Here is a 23,084-nt window from a genome sequence, read left to right on the forward strand (position 1 = left end):
AAGTGTTTGGAAAACAAACATCTCTACAGTGCTCCTGCAGACCACTCCTTCAATCGAGCCCTCAGCATGGCACATCAATCCTTCTCACCTTTTCCTTCCCTATGCAGACTCCCCCCTCCACACCCCACTATCCAACCTCATCTGACACCAACCCTCAGCAGCCCCCTCAGCCTCTTTAGATGTATTATTCATCAAGCAAAATAATGAATTCAGAATATGCAAACAAACACATTAATTAGCCTATTCATACCCTCCACCAACACAGTGAAACAAAAAAATAATAATTCTCCTCATAAAATAGCAAGAGGGATGACATGGTATGGGATTATGGCTGCATAATAAATCTATTGACAACTCGATGTCATGAATTGTGTGATCTTTGAGTTAGAGAGAGATACATCCTTAATACATGCACAACGCTCCTCATTCACAGGCACCTGCAAGAAGTGGTCTCTTGTGTGGGTTCATACATCTAATGGGAATAAGTCATGACACCTCAGTGAATGTCAAGAGGCCAATCTGAATATGCAAGTCAACCATCAGCCAGGCGGCCGAAAGCCCACATACTGAATCCAAGAGAGGGCAATGACATGACATGCAGTACTATTACTCACTCTGTCAAATGATGAGAAACCTGCAGAGGTCACTGTGATTTGTGGGTCGTTAAAATAAGAGACCAGCGGGAGTGTGCCTGCACACACACATGCAAAAACCTCAGGCTGGGCGATAAAATGATAACAATAATTATCTCAATATAATTTTCCTCAATAGAAATGCAGTAAATGTTTCATATAATTAGACCACCCATACCCCCATAGGGGGGCGGTAATGCACCTCAATCACCAGTTTCCACCTGCCATTAACCACAAGACTAACCAGGAGAAGGAGCAGCAGCAGCAGTAGCAGAAAAAGATGAGACCAGCCACAATAATGTATACAGTAACGTTATAACATTACAACAACATTCAATATGCTCATAAAGCTATTTTTAGTAAGACTGTTTTGCCCACAGATAACAGAGCAGCGCTATCTTATGGATTTGCCATATAATGCTAGTTAGAGTGGCTGTATGTGTAGTCACCTCATCTAATGCAAATGATATGTTAGCAAGTGATTGACTAACTGGCAATTTCATTAGAACAAAACGACTAAACATGACTAAACGAAAAGTGAATAAAACTTAAATTCTTTTCCTTGTCCGTAAACACAATTTCTGCCTCAGTCACATCATACAGGTATTCATCAGCAATAAATGACCCCATGTTACTTCACTAAGTTATTCAAATTTGTCTTTTGTTATAGTTTGTTTATGAAATAGCAGAAATCCCATACTGTGGGTTTAAAACTAAAAGTACAGACCGCAGTTCAGGTATTTATTTTGTCTATTTATATTGTTTACATATTGTCAGTTAAAACAGTACCAAAATGTTTTAAACTATGAACACGAAGAGTCTGACATGCTACTGACCAGATTTAAGAGTTCATGTCTATTTATTGCTTTATTCATTTGAGGTATTTTGATTATAATTTTTATTATAATATTATTATAATAATAGTTTTTAATCTACCTCAGATTTGTGAACTGTTCTGCTGTTTGGCAAATGTTGTCATGTTGTGACAATAAATAACAGTTTAAATCGCAATTTACTGTCTAGTATCTTCAACTTCAGTCAGGAGCAAAAATCAACCTTTAGGATGGAAACTTGAAAGAAATAATGATCTTGACTTTATTACATAATTAGCGATAACGACTGACATGAATTTAATATTGTGATAACAACTTCAGCCATATCGCCCAGGTCTACAGACACCCAGGCAATACTGTGCAAATATTAACCTGTTAATACAGCAAGAAAATATGAAGAAACAAAACTGTGTCAGTGGCACACACACACATGCACGCACGCACTGAGTCACTATAATACACATGCTTTACAAACCCACCAATTAAACGAGACACACTTCAACCCACATACTGTCGTAGCATGCATGCTCACAACCAGATCCACACTGATGAGATATACTCTTACACAAACATTTTGGTGCTTACACACATACTTAGTGCCACACACATACTCATCCACACATTCAAAGTCAATACCTGTCACACAAGCACATGCACACCCCTCTTGAGGCCCATCCACCTCCATTTGCCTAAGACACATCACAAGTAGGCCAATGAGTGATGGAGAAGTGGGCTGAAAGAGCCAGTGGGCTTGAAAAGAAATAGAGTGGGCAAAGAAAAAAAGCTGAGAGGCAGGAAGAGTGCGTAAATTACAGGAGAATAAAGGAGAAACAAGAAAGAGGAACACAAAGACAGAGACAGCTTTGTGTTCCAGACCCGTGTGACTTGGCTTCTGCTCTCTAACTTGCATGAGAGCCCTTTTTTTCTCCAATACACCTGCAGTATTTTGTTAGTAAACAAAATATGGCATCAAATCGCAAAGCACTGAGAATGCTTCTGTGTAAGTCCTAAAATGAACTACCTGACGCAGAGCACTGTAATGTGCCAACCCACACAGTACTGGTCCGTCAGTAGGAAAAAAAGAAAAAACAGTGATGAAAAACGGTTTTAAAGGCAGAGAGGAAAACATGATCATAAGGAGAGGATCCTTTACTCTCAACTGGTTATGTAGTGTTTAGGCTCCTTACATCATTAGGTGCATCAGCACCTTCACATGAACAATTAAGGGTTACTAAGTGATTCATAAAACATTTAAGTTTGTCAGACTATTAAGTTTGGCACCATCATCTCATCACTGAGAAGACATTGAATTTGAAAACAAACCCACCTACAGTCAAGAGCAATAACAAAGGCGTGAAATTGAATTCATCGTTTATGCAATCACAAAATGACCCAAGGTGCTCCAATAAGCTCCTATTTCCAAGAGTGTTGTTTTCTGATCTCATCTCTCCTCTCTAGTTTCTTTTCTCAAGCACAAAGTGTTTTCCAAAAGATCAACTGAGATCTTTTCTACTGATATAGCGTTAGTGATTAGACAACCATGTTTTCAACAGTCTTGACTTCTGGCCAATGGCAATGTTACTTACATTTTTAGATTTACTGACCATATAGGTTTTAATAAGGTATCATTTTTTTGTTTGTTTAAGTTACTCATTTACATCAGTGAATTTTTAACATTAAAAGTTTTAATTTATAACAATCTCAATGTGCAAATCTGCATGAGCAAAGTACTTTATGTAAAACTGCATCCACAAATCACTTTATAACAGGAAGTGGGTTAGCAATTAATAGGAAGGTCCCATCTTCTTTATGGGGGATGTTGTACTATTCTGCCAGTTGGTCAAATTAATTCCAGGTGTCACGAATTAGTAGATCGGCCTAAAATATCCTGATAAACAAATGCATCCCACATGCATTGTCCTCCACTATACAGTCAGTAAATTCAACTCAACTTTCAACCAGAAACTTTAAAGCAAAACAAAGAAAAAGCGTCATATTATTGCACTGGGCAGCATAGTTCTTCCTTCCAATAAGCGGCTAAATCTAAAAACACCACCGCGGCATTTCAGGAAGATGACATTGGAGTGCAAAGAAGACACTTGAATCCAAGGAGTGGACAGGTTTCTGGGAGCATGTGGCTATGACAATGACTTCAGGGTTCAAAAAAGTGGCAAACAAGACCTTGAACAATCACAGCATTAAGAACTGTAATAGAGTCTGGCTTACCTCATTGATGAGGAACTGCAGTTGAAGAACAGCTGATCCACTCTCATGCTGACAGAAGCAGTCTACCCCAGGTCGTCCCAGTCTGATGACATCACAAAGTCAAGGAAGTGGACAGAAGTGTACTCAGCACAACAAAGGCAAAAACAGTACATATCTATGTGTAAGTAATTGTGATGTACTGTTCTGTAAATGTGACAGACAAAATCCAAGATTTTAGGTACTTTACTACACTACACTGTGATGGATACACTAATATTACATGACCATTACACTTTTCTTCCAATATTATGATCACACAAAGGGTGAAGGGCATATAATTCATTTTTTCACCTGCCATAGTTCCTGCATTTTAATCTTTGTCCTGTTGCTGCTTGCCTTATTAGAAGTTTATCAACTTCTAAAAAAGATCTTATTGTGTTATATCATTTTGTAGTAGGGCTGGACAATATGGCTAAAAATTAATATTGCAATATTTAGGGCTATATTGTGATACATGACATATTTCTCAATATTTGAAAACTCTAAACTGCTGTAGACTACTAAAATACAAAATTATTAACAAAGTTAAATAAAGCATTATCAAAATTAAATAAATAAAAGCTGAAGCACATGGCTTGACTTGGGTCAAAAGTGTTGATGTTTTTACTTAAACTTGAAGCTTCCAGTCAACAGTTGTTGTTAGAAGTTAGCTAAAAGTTAGACTGTTGCCTTTAGACATGGCGATTTATTCATGGTAAACACACGCACAGCTGTCTAGTTTATGTATTAATAGTATTTGTCCCACTGGTGCTCCATGGTTGCAAAATTTAACTAAATAGTTGCGGTCTTGAGCCCTACAGGTACTAAAACACATGCCTCGACCACTGACACAATCATTTAACTCATCAAGTTAAACTGTTACCACTGCGCCATCAAACATGAAGACTTATTTATCGTGAGCTGGAAACACACGAACACCTCTTCAGTCCATATATTAATGACATTTATATGTCTCGGTGGTGCTGTATTACAAAATGCGACTTAACAGTAGTGGTCTGAAGCCCTGCAAGTAAGACACATGCTGGCTGCACATGCTAAGGAAGTTTCCTGGAAGGGCAGAGGGGTGTCTGTGATGCATCAGGTTTGTGAGTCTTTCTTTGTGTGTGAACCAAAACACTGACACGAGTCTCATGCTGGTGGTTGAAAAAAAAACTATTTATAATCAAAGTTTGCGATAAAGTCATTTTATATATCCCAGGTGGAACAAGCTACGATAGGTTCCATGAGGATGTACCAGCACCAACTGTGGTTGCACAGAGGCTGAAATGGCACAGCATGCTTGTGTCACTGGCCTGGTATAAACAGGCAGGTGGTGCAATGTCAAATTGGGTTATAAAGGATGACTGGATTTGAAAAAGGTGCACTGTGATGCTTGATGACTGCTGACACACCCCCAACTGTGCCTCTCCTCCCACCTCAGGGAAGTTAAGTTCATAGCAAAACATCCATGCAAGCACGGATGAGGAGCAAACCTGTGTGCGCCTGGCTTTACAGTTAAATGTCATTCAATTGTCAGAAATAGCTTTCTTTCAAACTACCACTGTGAGTATTTTTATTTCATTCAATTTATAACATTATGCTCTAATAGTAGAGATGTTTCAATGTTGTTCACCTAGAAGCTGCTCTCAGTATAATACCACACGAAACAACAGCACTTAAAACTACAACCTCCAAAGGAATCATCAGTTGAGTTAACACCTCTCTAAAACAGGTTCAACAATAACAGAATATTGTAACATTCAAAAAAAGAAGGATTTATTGCAGGACTGTATTACTGCTTTAGTTTTAGCTAGGTGTACCTCATAAACAGGCAGCTTAGTGTATGAATAAGGCAAATTATGTTACTCACGTTAATCACCACATACTAATCTAATACCAGGCCTTATCCTGTTTGTTACCAAAATATAATAATGAAAAAACAAAAGTGATCAGATGAAAAAATAATAACTGGGTCATTTTTAACTTGCAGAAAGACAGATCTATAGATGCTTTTTTCACTTCCATTTCTCTTCATGCGCATTGAGCTGAACTGCCAGTCAGAGTCATTTCTCTCACTGACTGGCTTTGCTGGGTCCAACGACAATGCGTCATCCTAAATTGACCGAAAAACAGTCGACAAGGGCTGACTATTGTCAATGGCACCAATTGGCCCACACCACAAAAACTAGGGTAAAAAGCACTCAGTGATGACCCGACATTGACCAATGGTGGACCATCAGCTTGGTGTGTCAGGGCCTTTTCTTTCTGCCCTCTTAACCTCCTCACATTTTACTGGTTGGATTGCTGCTGTATGCTTTAACAGATTGTTCTGTCTAAAATAGTCTACTACTGCGTGAGAGCCAACAAAACATCACTAGTCCAAGAACATGCATGCACAGACACACACATACTCACGCAGGCACACAGCAAGGTCAGTCATACTTACTCAACATTCTAATTCAAACATAACCAGAGAGCTAAAGAAGATCTGACAAGGTCTGAAGTTCTCACAGATGTTCTCTCAGATTTTTTTATGAAGGGCAAGCTCACAAAAAAAAAAACCTGAGACTGACAACCAAACCTATAACATCCAAGGTCCAAGGTCCATGAACCAAAAATGATCTCTGGCAGCTTTTCTCTCACCAGAAAATGACATGATTAAAGTTAATTTGTATCATGTATCATCTTATACAGCAAGCATCATGATGTGCTTCACAAGTCGATGACAACAGGGCACAAGACCAACAAGTAACACACTAGAACAATAAATACAGAACATTAGACAAGATCTTCATGTCCTACCATACCATACGTTTGGTTGTGCTGTCCAACAAACACACCACTAAGCTACATTTTAAATTTTTGAAAAGTAAAACAGCCTGGATACCCTCAGAAGAATTTGTAAATATGACGACATGGACCAACTGGGCCCCAAGGCTGTCCATTCTCAGTATACATTAACAATATAAATACTAATCCAGGGCTTTCTGACAGAAAAGTTGTTGGACCAGGTGTAAGGTATCTTTTGATGTGGCCAGCAACCCAACGCAGTGCGACCAGCATAGCCTGGCGGAAATGTGTTTTGTTTTTGTCAGGGGCCAGTGACAGACATTGTTTTCATTTTAATGTTAAATGAAAATATATAATTTTATGTGTGAGAAGCAGCATTTGGACACATTCATATATAATATGAAACAGATTTGGTCTGTATTGCTGAGTGGCTGAAATAAGAGGAGAAAAGATGATTTTGCACAGGGGCCCTAAAAAGCTAGAAATGGCCCTGCTAGCTGGTGTGTCTACCAGACAAGATGCAGCTGTCATGGGGAAAGGTGCAGGATGTTGCCAAGGACAAATTGCAAACAACTGTTGTGGAGTTTTGACTCCTAATCATTAACATAACGTTATCGTCAGCTCACTCATTGTTTATGCAAACATCAGCTGCTGACTCTTTGACTGTGATGTTACTGTTAACCACTAAAACTCTGGTGCTGGCTAACGGGTAGTGTTAACCTTAATACTAGCCACCTTACCTCATTAACTTGGGTCAAATACCCTGTTAGCTGTAGCTGTCGTGAGTCAGAGGCTGGCGGCTATGTGCTGTGTGTGCGTGTGCTTGTGTGTGCAGTCAGTTTAATTTTTAACACCATTTATTACAACATTAGCAGGGTGGTTTTCTTTACTCTCTTGGTTACTGTAGTTTAAAAAACATCTTAAAATCACTTTTAAAAAAAAGATCATAGATGATTAGGCCAGGCGGGGGGTCAACTTAGGTCGGGCAGGCCGCCTTGCTTGCAACACACTGTTGGAAACCCTGTAATCATACTGCACACTCTCAAAAGATAGCAATTTAAACACTGGTTGATTTGTTAGTAGTTTGTTTAATCTTTTTTTATTGCAGTTTTTGTACATCCTTACTGAGTCATTTCCTAATGTGTACAAAACAACACACCCTAACATGATACCCAAGCTCAGGAATACTATATTTACTGACTGTGGCAGTTATAACACAGGTATGGTTACCAGAGGAAGTAAGATCTCCGAGCGCATCCTTAAAAGCAGGTGGAAATCAGCAGGAGGGGGATATGACACAACATGAAAACAGAGCCAGTTGGATCTGGTACAGGAGCAGTTATTTAATCACTACATGCCAATATTCCTTGAGATACAGCACAGAGCCACATTGACCAGTCCTGCAATGATCAGAATGACCCTGTCTTTAAATTACTTCTTATCCATAGAACTGTTACTTCACTTACTCATCATTGTGTGTACTTGACAGTGTTTACGCTGTGTCTTATGACTGCGTGTGTACATGAAATGTGGCAGTGTTCCAATTCAAAATGTACAACGTGACTACCTTGTCCCTCTAGGGATTTCTGTCCACCTTACTTGGCATCAGTGGCTATCCACACCTTGCAAACAGCTCAGGGCAAGGTGATTGTGTAACATTTATGAGCCACAATCAAATATTTCAGTTGAGTTGTCTGACACTGCAGGAAAAAAAATTGTAAGTGAGAACAAAATGCATGTTCAGATTTAATGAAACACAATATGAGTAATCATAGAGAGTAGGAGGCCACAGGACAAAGGTTTAACCTGCTGCAGAGCAACCAGGCGAGAGAGGAGGAAGAAAAAGAGATTTAGTTTCTCTCTAGTTTTGGATTTTCAGTGTGGACAGAGATGTCTGGAAGCAAGACATTTTCACATATAAATTGTGTTTTCAGATGCATCTAAAATTGAACAGCACAGTTGCAAATCCTCTGACAGAGATAACAGAGACAATAATTTGTTTCAAATCTGTAAAGATTGTGAATTAAATGTATGCATGACTGATTAATTAGAAAAGCATTATTGCTAAATGATAAACATATGCAGAGCTTGGATTCCACACAGCCAACACTAGCTTGTTCAGTAATGTTTTACATATTGCAGATATGCTAGAGAACTCAATCAGAAATCCAACAGATTGATAGTATGCAGAGTGAGCACATCTCATTTCAGTTTCACAATGTACTCTCAAACCAACGGGGCAGAATCATCCAGACAGTCTTGCGAGACTGACTTATCATGTCTACAGCAGCAGCAGCCATGGGCTCTGATATGGTGAACTGTTGAACCAGTCCACAGATCTCAGGTGCACTGGGGAGGAAAGACTCAAGACAACTCATGACCCAAGGCAGAAGTTCAGTTCCAGCCTTCTTTCAAAATACATTTCAACTTTTGTAATAAATAAATTAATATGTCCAAATAAGAAAAAAGTATGCTACAAATATTTCTTATGGCCACAATATTAATTTTACACTAAGGCAATTGCAGGGGATGGAAGGCAACAGCTATAACTGCTATGTCCACCTTTTTTTGTAAGGCTAGCATATTGTTTGAATTCTTTGCAGTGGGAACACTGTATTTACAATATACTACAAACACTAGCAGCATGATGAGGCACCGGGCACCTATTCTGCACCAAGTGCTGCCTGTTTGGCGGGTCTGTCCTCTCTCCCTATGTGCTTCAGCCTTCCCTTCATTAAGAGCAAGGGCCAGAGGAAGTACTCTACCTTGTGCTCTGTAGATTTTCTGTCTCATAGCAACCAGATGCAACTGAAGTGTTTCAACTGAAAAATGCTGCGTCTTATTGCCCTTATGTGTTCTGAAATTTACAATAAACACGTATTTTGTGTCATCCAGGTCATATAAAAAGCAACAGTATACCTAATATTAGCCTGACAACAAAGCTTATTTACATCTCACTGAGATCAGGAAAATTAAGTAATTTCCATATTAAAAAAAAAACAAAACAAAAAAAAACAAACGTGCTAAGACTGCATATTGCGCTGTTCAAGCCACACGAAATCACCAAAAAGGAACTTCCCTCAGACTAAGACAACTGTGTGACTTCACTCTCAGCAATTACAAGCCACTACCGTTTTATTAGCAATACTGTCATTCACTAACTCTGGAAAACAGATTTTAAAAGGTTTATAAGTGTCACACTTTTAATTATACAAATTTATACTGTGATGAGACACTGGACACCATGAGCAGAGACAGCTTGTTCCGTCATATGTGTTATAAAATGAGTGGTGCACAAGTTTGGCTGAGGCAAGGAAGCCGAAGGTCAGTGGATATGGGAAAAAAAAAAAAAAAATCACACTTAAATACTGTAGAGTGAATGCCTACATATACATCAGATATGCTATAAAGACACACTAAATATTGTTGTTGATATTTCAGCCAATCATGTTTCTATTCAACCACAATGTCTAGTAAAATTAATGCAGACTAAGACTGAAGATCATGAACATGAGAACGTTTAAAAATAGGTGAGTGTGTTAGTGTTATGTAGATGTCTGAATGCTTGTGCACACAAAGATACATGCACATAGCACCACTGTTGCTGGGAAAAAACAACAACATGTCAATAGGAACTCCAATTGATTTCTGCCTTGTCTTTCTGTCTGCCTCTTTTTCTCACTACTATCCAAATCGACTAAACTACATCAGTGAGGAGGAAAAAAAGAACAGGAAAAAATATCAAAAACCAAATATTCAAGCTTACTTCGAGGTGAGAGGGCTTTTGTGCTCAGGCACCCACACTGAGCCACCAGACTGAGAGAAAAATCAGTTTTTGACCTGTGGCAGTACACTGATTACAAGCAACAGGCCTTGCCACTTAGTCAAGCAGTCTATATGTATTTCTTCTTTGAATGCCCACACAGTGGGTGACCTCCAGTACAAAAGGCTTGAATAGAAATAAAAAAATTTAAAAAGTCAGAGCTGACTTATGAGTGTGTTACAAAATGTCAGCAGTAATAGAGTTAGGCTTGTCACAGTGGGCGGTGTAAAATATGTAAGCCCATTCTGTAATTTTCTGCAAAGACTGCAGCAGTTTTAACTCATGACATCCAAATGATTTGAAAGATGCGAAATAATTACAAAAAAAGTTCAACGCATAGAAAATATAACTTGCTACTAGCCTGTTAGGTGGTAGATGTTGTTAAATTGGGTTGATTGATTGGAGTGATTATTATCTGTCAATTCAATCAATCAATCAATCAATTCAATTCAATTCTGCAGTCAGGTATTTTTCATAATATAAAACATTAATGGCTGTATTGTTTTTTCTTTCTCTATTGTGTTGATCATCGCTTTGAAATGTAAAATATTAGAAATTAAAATGTCACATCAAGCTTCTTAGTCTCGTAGCAGAGGTAGCAGTTAAAAAGTTGCTAATATCCTTGTTTTGTTGTACAGTTGGAGAATTTGCATGAGAGTTAAAAATTCTCCCAGTGTGACAGGCCTTACATCTGTGTAAAACTATCTAAACCTGTTGCTGTTCTTTATAAGACAAGGGAGATGTCAAATAAGAATTGTTTGTATATATTGTATTGTTTACTTATAATGCCATACATGTCCTGTTGTGCTGAAATTTGGGGAAATGCATACAAAATAAATATAGATCCTATTATTAAACTTCAGAAAAGAGCCTTCAGAATAATACATAAACATACATACATACAGGTTATCAGGAAAATGCTAATCAATCGTTTATAGCATCCCTTTTTTTAGATTACGAGAAGGAAATTATAATTTAAGAGGGTTGTTTATTTATGAAAAATGCAGAGTGAGAACTAATGTAAAATACAGATGTGCTTCTGTTTTGGGAGTCAAGTTATGGAATGGACTCAGTGCTGATTTGAAACTGTGTAAGCCTTAAAATGCAAAATGATTATGGACTATAATGTAAAATGAATCAATTTATTTCCTTTCTTTGGTATATGTGATATTCTGGGTTATCCTTTGGGTAATATAGAATAGGCAAAAATTATTCCCTATTCCCTTTTTCGGTGTCGGACTGTGAGAAATTTTGTGTGAGATAGTCTTTGTTTTTCCAGATGTATGTAACCGAAGAAAAAAAATCATTCATTCATTCATTCATTCATAAAGTATACGGTATATTTGTAAATATTGTTCTGAAAATATCTACTTCATAGTATGCTGTATTGTCTTGCTCTGGCCTGATTCTTCTTCATGTTTCAGGGAAGGCAACACACTGGTTGTTTGTGCAAGGCTAAGATCAGCAGATCAGCATTGTGGCCAAAGGACCTGGGGGGAATCAATTAAAATGCAAGGAGTCTCTGAGTCCAGTCGCTCAAGATCCACTGGTGATTGCGTGTGTGTTTGTGTTATTCAAGGGCTCACTTGAAAGGCAATGGTTGGCGACAGATTCAAATCATCTCTCTGTCAGTCTGGATCATTCTTTCCCTGACAGTCAAGTCTTTGTCCACATCCCATTCAAATTCACATCACACTTGGCACAGCATCAAAACATATAAGATGCCATCAACAGCATAAATGTGATGTGAAGGTGAAGTCACCTACAACTGAAAGACAAATACTGTATCGCTGCGACCTGACAGGAAACAATGACGAAATGAGAATATCTTGGACGGAGTGGAGTGGAGACAGATGAGAATACTTTTCAGTTTTGTGCCTTTTTTGGCAGATTTGATTTGAGGGGGCAAGACATTTGTTTAAGGGTGCATTCCCCCCTCTTGCCCCTGCGTAGAACCGGCCTCAAAATTAGGCCCTATGTTCCCACAGTTCCCACATTTCTAAGATTTTTCTCAAAATTAGGCCCTATGTTCCCACAGTTCCCATATTTCTAAGATTTTTCTCAAAATTAAACCCTATGTTCCCTATCCTCCCACAAGATTTTTTGGAAGCACTTTATAGTAAATGAATGAATGAGTAATTTTATTTCGATCATCAGCAGCAGAAATCGTCACAATCACAATCATTACAAGAAAAAATAAAATAGGCTGATCGAAAAGGGTTTCGGCTGAAGCAGAGCTTATAGGTACCGAACCCTTGTTTTCATTTCCTTAAGTCAGACAAACAAAACCAGATAAGTACAAATACACATACGGTATATACATGTAATACAATCACATGCTACATATATACATATACATACATACATACACACATACATACACACACATGCATTTGTACCTGAATACATACATTATGTATGTACAGTACAGGCCAAAAGTTTGGACACACCTTCTCATTCAATGCATTTTCTTTATTTTCATGACTATTTACATTGTAGATTCTCACTGAAGGCATCAAAACTATGAATGAACACATGTGGAGTTATGTACTTAACAAAAAAAGGTGAAATAACTGAAAACATGTTTTATATTCTAGTTTCTTCAAAATAGCCACCCTTTGCTCTGATTACTGCTTTGCACACTCTTGGCATTCTCTCCATGAGCTTCAAGAGGTAGTCACCTGAAATGGTTTTCCAACAGTCTTGAAGGAGTTCCCAGAGGTGTTTAGCACTTGTTGGCCCCTTTGCCTTCACTCTGCGGTTCAGCTCACCCCAAACCATCTCGATTGGGTTCAGGTCCGGTGACTGTGGAGGCCAGGTCATCTGCCGCAGCACTCCATCACTCTCCTTCTTGGTCAAATAGCCCTTACACAGCCTGGAGGTGTGTTTGGGGTCATTGTCCTGTTGAAAAATAAATGATCGTACAACTAAACGCAAACCGGATGGGATGGCATGTCGCTGCAGGATGCTGTGGTAGCCATGCTGGTTCAGTGTGCCTTCAATTTTGAATAAATCCCCAACAGTGTCACCAGCAAAACACCCCCACACCATCACACCTCCTCCTCCATGCTTCACAGTGGGAACCAGGCATGGGGAATCCATCCGTTCACCTTTTCTGCATCTCACAAAGACACGGCGGTTGGAACCAAAGATTTCAAATTTGGACTCATCAGACCAAAGCACAGATTTCCACTGGTCTAATGTCCATTCCTTGTGTTTCTTGGCCCAAACAAATCTCTTCTGCTTCTTGCCTCTCCTTAGCAGTGGTTTCCTAGCAGCTATTTGACCATGAAGGCCTGATTCGCGCAGTCTCCTCTTAACAGTTGTTCTAGAGATGGGTCTGCTGTTAGAACTCTGTGTGGCATTCATCTGGTCTCTGATCTGAGCTGCTGTTAACTTGCCATTTCTGAGGCTGGTGACTCGGATGAACTTATCCTCAGAAGCAGAGGTGACTCTTGGTCTTCCTTTCCTGGGTCGGTCCTCATGTGTGCCAGTTTCGTTGTAGTGCTTGATGGTTTTTGCAACTCCACTTGGGGACATATTTAAAGTTTTTGCAATTTTCCGGACTGACTGACCTTCATTTCTTAAAGTAATGATGGCCACTCGTTTTTCTTTAGTTAGCTGATTGGTTCTTGCCATAATATGAATTTTAACAGTTGTCCAATAGGGCTGTTGGCTGTGTATTAACCTGACTTCTGCACAACACAACTGATGGTCCCAACCCCATTGATAAAGCAAAAAATTCCACTAATTAACCCTGATAAGGCACACCTGTGAAGTGGAAACCATTTCAGGTGACTACCTCTTGAAGCTCATGGAGAGAATGCCAAGAGTGTGCAAAGCAGTAATCAGAGCAAAGGGTGGCTATTTTGAAGAAACTAGAATATAAAACGTTTTCAGTTATTTCACCTTTTTTTGTTAAGTACATAACTCCACATGTGTTCATTCATAGTTTTGATGCCTTCAGTGAGAATCTACAATGTAAATAGTCATGAAAATAAAGAAAATGCATTGAATGAGAAGGTGTGTCCAAACTTTTGGCCTGTACTGTACATACATAATGTCATAACTCCACATGTGTTCATTCATAGTTTTGATGCCTTCAGTGAGAATCTACAATGTAAATAGTCATGAAAATAAAGAAAACGTATTGAATGAGAAGGTGTGTCCAAACTTTTGGCCTGTACTGTACATATTTATGTTTGCGTATGTATGTATATATACGCAAACATAAATATGTGCATACATAATGTACCTACATAACTTATGTCTACGCACAAACAAATATCAAACAAAACAGAAAAAAGAAATCTTACAATATTCTATATTTTTCAAATGTTATTTTTAAATTTTGTTTTTTCACAATGTGCACTTACATTAAATGTTTGCAATAAACAAAGAGATGGACGCACCAGATTTAGCTAAAAGCTACATTCCATCTGTAGTCTAGATAACTAGAGAACTAGATACCCTCGATCTAGTTCTGATGTATGGAATTGAAATTGATAACCTAACAGTCTTTCCTGCCAGATGCCTCCTGCTGCTATCATTAGTCATACTTCTACTGTTATTATACACATATGATTATTGTCACACATGTATACTATCAGATATTAATATATTATTATTAATTATAATATTATTACTTTCATTAATGTTGTTGTAAGCTACTGTCATTACCGTCTGTCCTGCATCTCTGTCTCTGTCTCTGTCTCTCTCTCTTTCTGTCTCATTAGTCGGGTTTCCATCCACCTATTTTTATTCGCACTTTCAACAATTGCGAAAAAAACTTGAATGGAAACGCCAGAAATTCGAAAAAAGGCCGAAATATCGCAAAAATGTTTTTAAGCTTGGAGGGGGTGGAAAAGTCAGCATATCAATATTAGGAAAATGCGACTTTTGGCAACGGAAACAGATTTAGCGAATAAACTTTAACGTAGGCTACCGAATCCTACTTCTATTTCACACACACACACACACACACCTGTGTGAACTTAGAGAGAGGTAATTACTCCAGTGTCAGGTGAGTGTATTTCACAACTTACCTGAATAGACTGGATGTGTTGAATACCGCTGTATCATGTGCGCTGCCTGGTGTACCAACACAGACATCACGGCATTATGTAGGCTACCCTGACAACGCTGGTATGAGTGTGATGAGAGCTCTCGCAATAGCCAAGAAGTTCCCAAGGAATCTCTCCATCTCGTCGTAGTCATGGATGTGCCGGTAATTGTTTACATCAGTTGTGGACATGAGACGCTACGTCATCTCACTACGCCCTCTTCTTCTACAGGTGTCAGGGCTCAAAAATAAGGATTGCCCGATTGCCCGCGGCAAGTAAAACTAATGGTCGGGCATGTAAACTAACAACTCACTTGCCCGATCGGGCAAGTTGCTAAAAATAGTAAAAGTTAATAACTAATTGATAAAATAAATGTATTTTAAAACGTGCTCTTCTGCTCTGATGCAGGCGCACGGCGGAGTTCCACCACACACACAGGTGAGCACGCTAGAGCGGCTCGGGACGGATTTTCCTGACCAAACCTGACCCCGAGCCCAGTGCAGTTTGTCAGCTGACAAAGATATTGAAATGGACAGTGTGTGAATAACCACCAACAGACTGCTGTTATGCACAGACAAACACGCTGCTTGCACAGCAGCTCAGCACGGCACTCATGCTGAGCTTGTGTTGCATTCAGGCGTTGTCACATAAATAACAACTTCCAACACTTAAATAGGTCATAGCACAAAACAGCAGCATGTCAAGTGACTTTTTACTTTATTATTAGTGCTGCACGATTAATCTAATCGCAATCACGATGTCAGGCTGTGCGATTACGTAACCGCATGAAAGGCTGCGATTTGCGATTTAATATAGGCTAAATAAATGTTAACGTGTGTGCCTGTGAACGTGACTGCCTCTCCTATAGTGTGTGGAGTGTGTTGACATCACGCCCACAAGCTATCCTGGTGCGAGCGTGCAGCAGTGACCAATACAGACGCTGAAGAAGAGCATGAGCACGACCATGAACGGGCTGAGTTGGTGGGGAAAAAAACATCTGTTACATGGCGATATTTTGGATTCAGGTACGGCGACGTTGAACAGAAAGACGTGCTGTGAAAGTGTAAAAGTTAAAGTGGCCACGTCCCGCGGCAACACGACCAATCTATATCAGCACTTGAGACGGGACATGGCGACTTTAACTTTTTTTTTTTTTTTTTTTTTTTCAAACTTCTATTTATTCAATTTTATGACAAAAGTACAAACAGTAAACAGAGAAAAACAGTCAAAAATTACAAAAAAAATGCTACAAGACTGGTTTATGTAAAACATACCTGTGCAGCATCAATAGCACACTGAGGTAATATATTTTGCTTATACCACAGCTCATGTTGTGTAGTAAAATACAACAGTTAAGTATGCGAGTGAAGAATATTATTTCTTTTCAATCAGAGAGAAAGGGAAGACAAGCAGAAAAAAGCAAAGCAAAACAAAACAAAAAGTGACAGATATTCATCATGTTATGTATTTAAGTCCAGATTATAGTCCACTCCCAAAAGTTCCAGTGGCTTCCTCCACTTCTGCAGGAAAATATGAGTCCTTTTGTTAATACAGTGTTCAAGTTTTACTAGTATCACAACTTCGGAGATCAGTGATTTCCACAGACGAATGGAAGGGGGGTCTTCTCCAACCCATTTTACCATTATGGCTTTCCTCGCTAGCATTAAAAGTGACTGAATCACGTCCTCATTTTCTTTCAGAGAACCAAGACCAGGAGCCTTCCCTAGCAGACATAGAAGTGGGTTTACTGGCACCCGTTGACTTATTGCTGTACCAATACTTGTGCAAACTGCCTTCCAAAACACCTGAATTTTTTCGCATTCCCACAAACAGTGCAACCTCGTACCTACATGAGATTTACATTTGGGGCAGTTTTCTGAAGTTCCTGTGTTATACCTACTGTAGATATATGGAGATATGTATATATTGTGTACAATATTATACTGTAACTCTTTGTATCTGTTGCAGATTGAAATCCTGGAAGGTAATCGTAAAATGTCCTCCCATACATCATTATCTATTACACATTTGAGCGAGGTACCCCAGGATGTTTTTAACCATGAAAGTTTACCAAGTTCAGACTCTGCATCTCAGAGTAGAATTTAGATATGAAGTGTTTTTGCTGCTTATAATTAAGAAAAAATCTATCTAATGAGTGTGAATCGCTTGAGATTTCCCTTGAATTGCTCTTCTTATACACAAAGTGTCTGACCTGTAAATATTTATAGAAGTCTTTATTTGATATATTGTACTGACCTTGTAATGACTCAAATGATCTAAATCTGCCATTCTCAAAGAGATTGACAACTCTTACAATACCTGCCTTCCGCCAGACTGTAAAATCTGATCCTGTTTGTCGTGGTGAGAGCTCTGGGTTATCTGTCAAAGTTGTTACAAGATGAAGAGGGTGAGTGCTCTTAAATATTTTTCTAAGCTTTCTCCAGGCCCACAACACATTAGTCATTAAGGGGTTATTTGTAACTTTGTGTGGTAGTTCCTTCAGACCCCTGTCCAGCATGTTCACTGGAGAGAAAGGTCTGCAGACATCCAACTCTATTTCAAACCAAGGGAGATCTAAACATTCATTCACCCATGTGGAAATAATCCTGGCTTGCAAAGATAATATATAATACTCTATATTCGGAAGGCCCCACCCACCTTGTTCCTTGGGGAGCTGTAGTGTTGTTAATTTGATCTTAGGTTTCCTGCCGTTCCAAATAAAATCTGACATTATTTTGTTGATTATTTTAATATCGTATGGATTTAAATTTACAAAGAGCATAGACGAGGTATATAATATTTTAGGAAGGACTGTCATCTTGATCAAATTAATTCTACCGAGAAATGATATAGGAGACTCTTCCATCTTGTTAACATTTCTTTGAGACTTTTAACCAAAGGATTTATATTTGCTGTATATAACAGGTTGATTTGGGGGGTGACTTTAATTCCTAAGTAATTGAACCCAGATGGAGCCCAGCGAAAAGGCTGAATATAGACAGGCGCAGTTCTTATGCTGTTGTTCAAAGTCATTATTTCTGATTTGTCAAAATTTACTTTATACCCAGATATTGAGCTGAATTCTTTAATACATTTGGTTAGAGCTTCTAATGATTTATGAGGATTTGTTAATGTCACAAGAATATCATCAGCGTACAATAAAATTTTATGTTGTTTTGTGCCAATTGTTACTCCTTGAATATCTGGGTTTTGCCTGATGGCTAACGCTAATGGCTCCATAGCCAGAGCAAACAAAATAGGAGATAGTGGGCTTCCTTGAGCTGTGCCTCTTTTCACTTTAAATGGAGCGGACAGAAGGCCATTTGTCAGAACTGAAGCTGTCGGTTCTTTATATAACAGTCTAATCCAGTTCAGGAAATTATGCCCAAAACCGAATCTTTAGAACTTCAAACATATATTGCCACTCAATTCTATCGAACGCCTTTTCAGCGTCCATAGAAACAATAGCACCAGGCGTCTTGTAAAAATTAAGGTGATGGATAATATGGAAAAGGCGTCTTGTATTGTGATAAGAATTCCGACCCTTAATAAATCCCGTCTGATCTGCCTCTGCAATTGAGGTCACCACTTTCTCTAGCCTGAGAGCAAGTATCTTAGATAGAATTTTATTATCAACATTCAGGAGGCTAATGGGTCTGTAGGATGAACAAAGTTCTGGATTCCTGTTTTTCTTTGCAATTAAGGTTATATTGGCCCTATACATAGAATCAGGGAGTCTAGAGTCCTCAACTGATTTACTGAAAACCCTTAGCAGAAGGTTATTAATCTTCCCCTTCATTGTTTTAAAAAATTCAACTGGGAAGCCGTCTTCCCCAGGACATTTCCCTGATTGAAGTGTGGAGATAGCTTGATCTATTTCTAATATGGAGATAGGGGATTCCAATAAGTTTGACTGATCCTCAGACAATTGTGGAATATGTAGGTGGTCCAAAAAACCACCTGCCCTAAGATTCTCTACATCAATCTCTGAGCTGTACAGATTGGCATAGAATCTCTTAAAACTGTCATTAATTTGGCGATTATTAATCTGTCTTTGATTGTTCTCATCCAGTACAGCTGAAATATAGGATTTAACGGGGGCATTCCTTACCAGCCGTGAAAGCAGACGATTTGGCTTATTAGCTAATTCGAAAAATTTCTGTTTAGTGAATAAAATGTCTATTTCTGCCTTCCTCTTAATCATGTTATATAGTGCTGTTCTGGCTGATTTAAGTTCAATAAGAGTTGCATCTGATTTTGTTCTATAGAATGTTTCCTCTAATTGCTTTATTTTATTTTCTATTTCAAGTTGTTTGGCAGCTCGCTCTTTTTTCCGCTGGCTTGCAAATGATATAATCATACCCCTCATATAAGCTTTGTAAGTATCCCACACTATTCTTGGATCAGCTCCGTTGTTGTCATTTGTTTCTAAAAATAAATCAGTATGATCAATCAGGTATTTCACGAATTTATCATCTGTTAGCAAAGTTGTATTCATTCTCCAGGAGAATGAGCGGTCATTGGGTCTCAGAGGTTCCATTCCCATAATTACAGGAGCATGGTCCGAGAGGGCAATATGTCCAATATCTGCATGGTCAACTAAGTGTAACAGACATCGAGAGACAAAAATATAATCAATACGCAAGCTTGAGTGATGAGGTTGAGAGTGAAAAGTATATTGTTTTGAAATTGGATTGTAATGCCTCCAGATGTCTAAAAGATCAAATTCCTTATTAATATTTAAAACAGCTTTGGCATTCTTGGACAAACTTGTTTGAGGGGGAAGTCTGTCCATGACTGGGCATAAGGCACAGTTAAAGTCACCCCCAATTATCATATTTGGACAATCCATATCAGCTAATTGACTAAATAAAGATGCATAAAATAATTCATCCTGGGTATTAGGACCGTAAACATTGCCTAAAAGAATATTTTCACCATGTAGTATCCCTTTGGACATATCTACCTTCAGTATCTGTAAAAGAGGCTGTGGCAGTAAATGGAAGGTTTTTATGCAAAAGAATTATCACACCTCTTCTACTTGTTGAATGTGATGAGAAAAAAATTTGACCAACCCACTCCCTATGATATTTTTTGTGCTCCTCATCATTTAAATGTGTCTCCTGAAGAAAGGCTATTTGAATCTTGTCTCTTTTGAGGGAATTCAGGACAGATTTTCTCTTTACCACATTATTAGAGCCCCGAATATTCCATGTACTTATCTTAATAGTCATCAACGCCGAGTTCTGTTATAAATTGTCTACCACAATCAAGCTTATTTGTTTTACATAAGATGGACCAGTCTGTAGCCTCCAACGAAAAGTAAACTTTACGAACATAGAAACGTGTTCTGAGCAAAACCCGAACAAGCCCAGAAACACTGTTAACATTGGAACATAAAAACAGAGCATTGCAAATGTGCACACTCATTCACACACAAATCTGCTAAAAAGAAAAAAAGAAAAAGCTCACCTAACCTTGTTGTACTATTAACTCCTAATAAGTACAGCTAAGGGATCAGAACGGAAAATCACAGCTTCCCATGCTGGATTGCAACTATAAAATAATTACCAGTGTATCATAACAGAGCAGAGGAAAAAAAAACTTTAAGTTTAAGAACTTTAAGCAGGTGACCCGGATATGCAGAGCACTATGTCACACACAGACACACTATATTCATTCTATTCTGCATTTAACAGTCATACCTGGAGCTGTCACCATATGTTTACCCACACAGTCCGACGATTACTTTGATGCAGTCATTTTGTGAACGTAATCGTTGATTTCCTTGGTGGTGGAGAATGAGGAGCTGGTGCCATTGGGATGAAAGATTTTAATGACAGCAGGGTACAGAAAAGAGTACCTTATTCCAGCTTCTCTCAGTTGTTTTCGGGCATTTGCAGACTCCATCCTCTTTCTCACAACCTCCATGGAGAAATCCTGGTAGAATGAGACATTGCTGCCCTCGATGTTTAGTGGGCCTCTGTTTCTGGCTGCTTGCAGGATTTTCTGCTTGTCGGTGTAATCGTGCAGCCTTACCAGGATGGCTCTTGGTCCCTCTCTGCCGGCGAGTCTTGTCGGCGCTCCTGTGCGGTGGGCTCTCTCAAGCTTAATGCGATCGGTTTGAATATTCAGGACTTCTGGTATCCACTTTTCTAAAAAGGCCACCGGTGACTTGCCCTCCGTACCTTCTTTTAGACCAACGATTCTCACGTTCTGGCGTCGACTTTGGTTTTCGAAGCTGTCCAGGCGATCTGTTACCTTCTGTAGTTGAACTTCCAGGGCTCTCACCCGGGGGGCTGTCGTTGCCGACGCATCCTCGAGGTCTGAGACCCGCTGCTCGACCGTCCCCAGTCTCTGAATCAAGCTGTCGAGTTTCTCCGAGACTTCGCCGACTGGTTTAATTATGCTTGCTAATTTGCTGTCGAGCATCCTCTCGATGTTTGCAGTAACACAATCCACAATATGTTTATCTCGTTGTTCGCTTGGCTCTCCAATGTCGGCGGGTTCAGACCCATACTCTGCATCATCCTCCGTTTCGAGCTCGTAGTTTTGGCTAGCATTAGCCTTCGTAGCATTAGCTTTAGCTTCCCTCTTACAGTCACGTTTTTTCTTTTTACTCGAGCCAGGGTGCACGAAAAATGCCTCCAGTGACATGACGAACCAAATGTGCACCCGACAAAATTTTCCACTGGTAGAAAATTAGTTAAAAAAAATAAAGTTTCTTGCAATACAGCCGGGAGCTGGCACCTTCACGTCTACTCGGGTCTGTGCATCACGTGATCCTCCGCGACTTTAACTTTTAAACGTTTACACAGCACCTCTTTCTGTCCAACGTCGCCTTACCTGAAAGACGTGCTGTGTAAAAGTTTAAAAGTTAAAGTCGCCACGTCTTGCGGCAACACGACCAATCTATAACAACACTTGAGACAGCACAGGGAAAAGTAGGAAGAGTGCATGCGAGAGAAAGCCGAGCCGTGTAACGTTAAAGACAAAGAGACAACTGAAAGACACCAGAGCCTCATAAAACAACATCCAAGCACAGTTAAGCAAACATTTGTAAGTGTCACAGGGAAATCATGGACTCCATAACAAATGAAAAATTGAGCAATTTTGCTCTGTTTCGGCCCACTTGACATGCTGCTGTGTTGTGCTATGGCGTGCTGGAATTTGTCATTTACGTGACAACGCCTGAACACAACAGAGGCTCGCTCCACTGTGTGTACAGTTTGTGTTTATGTTTATTTTATTTAAGAAGGGACAGTGCACATTAATTAACATAATCACTTAAGTCACGTAAATGTGCCAAATTTCGCCATACAGGCTAATTTTCATTTGCAGATGTGCTGCGCATCTGCGCTGCAGATGTGGCTGAACCTTGTAGCCAGTGATATGTGTGTGAGATTCAGATGTGTTAGTGTAACTGATGAGCTTTTTAAAGAAAGGCAGGCTAGCAGACCATTTAAAATTTTGTAATTTTTTTTTGACAATTTTTGTCAAAAGAAATGTAAAAAAAAAAACTTAGTAATGTGATGCAAGACTAGTCATGTCCAGCATTATCAATCAACTAGATGTGCTTTGCTTATCATTATCCTCATTTGATCTTCCTTGGGTGCAAATTCTAGTGGAGGACACACAGCAAGAATCATCACTTCTAAATCTGAGGTTATTTTCTGCTTCATAGCTTGATTAACAAGAA

The 23,084-nt window shown here is 39.0% G+C and overlaps 1 protein-coding gene across 11 annotated transcripts in view; it reads right to left on the reverse strand.

The window, feature by feature from the left end:
- stxbp5l (syntaxin binding protein 5L) overlaps positions 1-23,084 on the reverse strand; it is a 185,575-nt gene that overhangs the window by 94,752 nt on the left and 67,739 nt on the right. For all 11 annotated transcript variants that reach the window (XM_049593232.1, XM_049593228.1, XM_049593226.1 and 8 more), the window contains exon 3: positions 3,692-3,773. In XM_049593232.1, coding sequence (XP_049449189.1) covers positions 3,692-3,773 — 82 coding nt within the window. The remainder of the gene's footprint in view (positions 1-3,691; positions 3,774-23,084) is intronic.

This window comes from Epinephelus fuscoguttatus, linkage group LG13 (assembly GCF_011397635.1).
Source record: "Epinephelus fuscoguttatus linkage group LG13, E.fuscoguttatus.final_Chr_v1".
Classification (NCBI taxonomy): Eukaryota; Metazoa; Chordata; class Actinopteri; order Perciformes; family Serranidae; genus Epinephelus; species Epinephelus fuscoguttatus.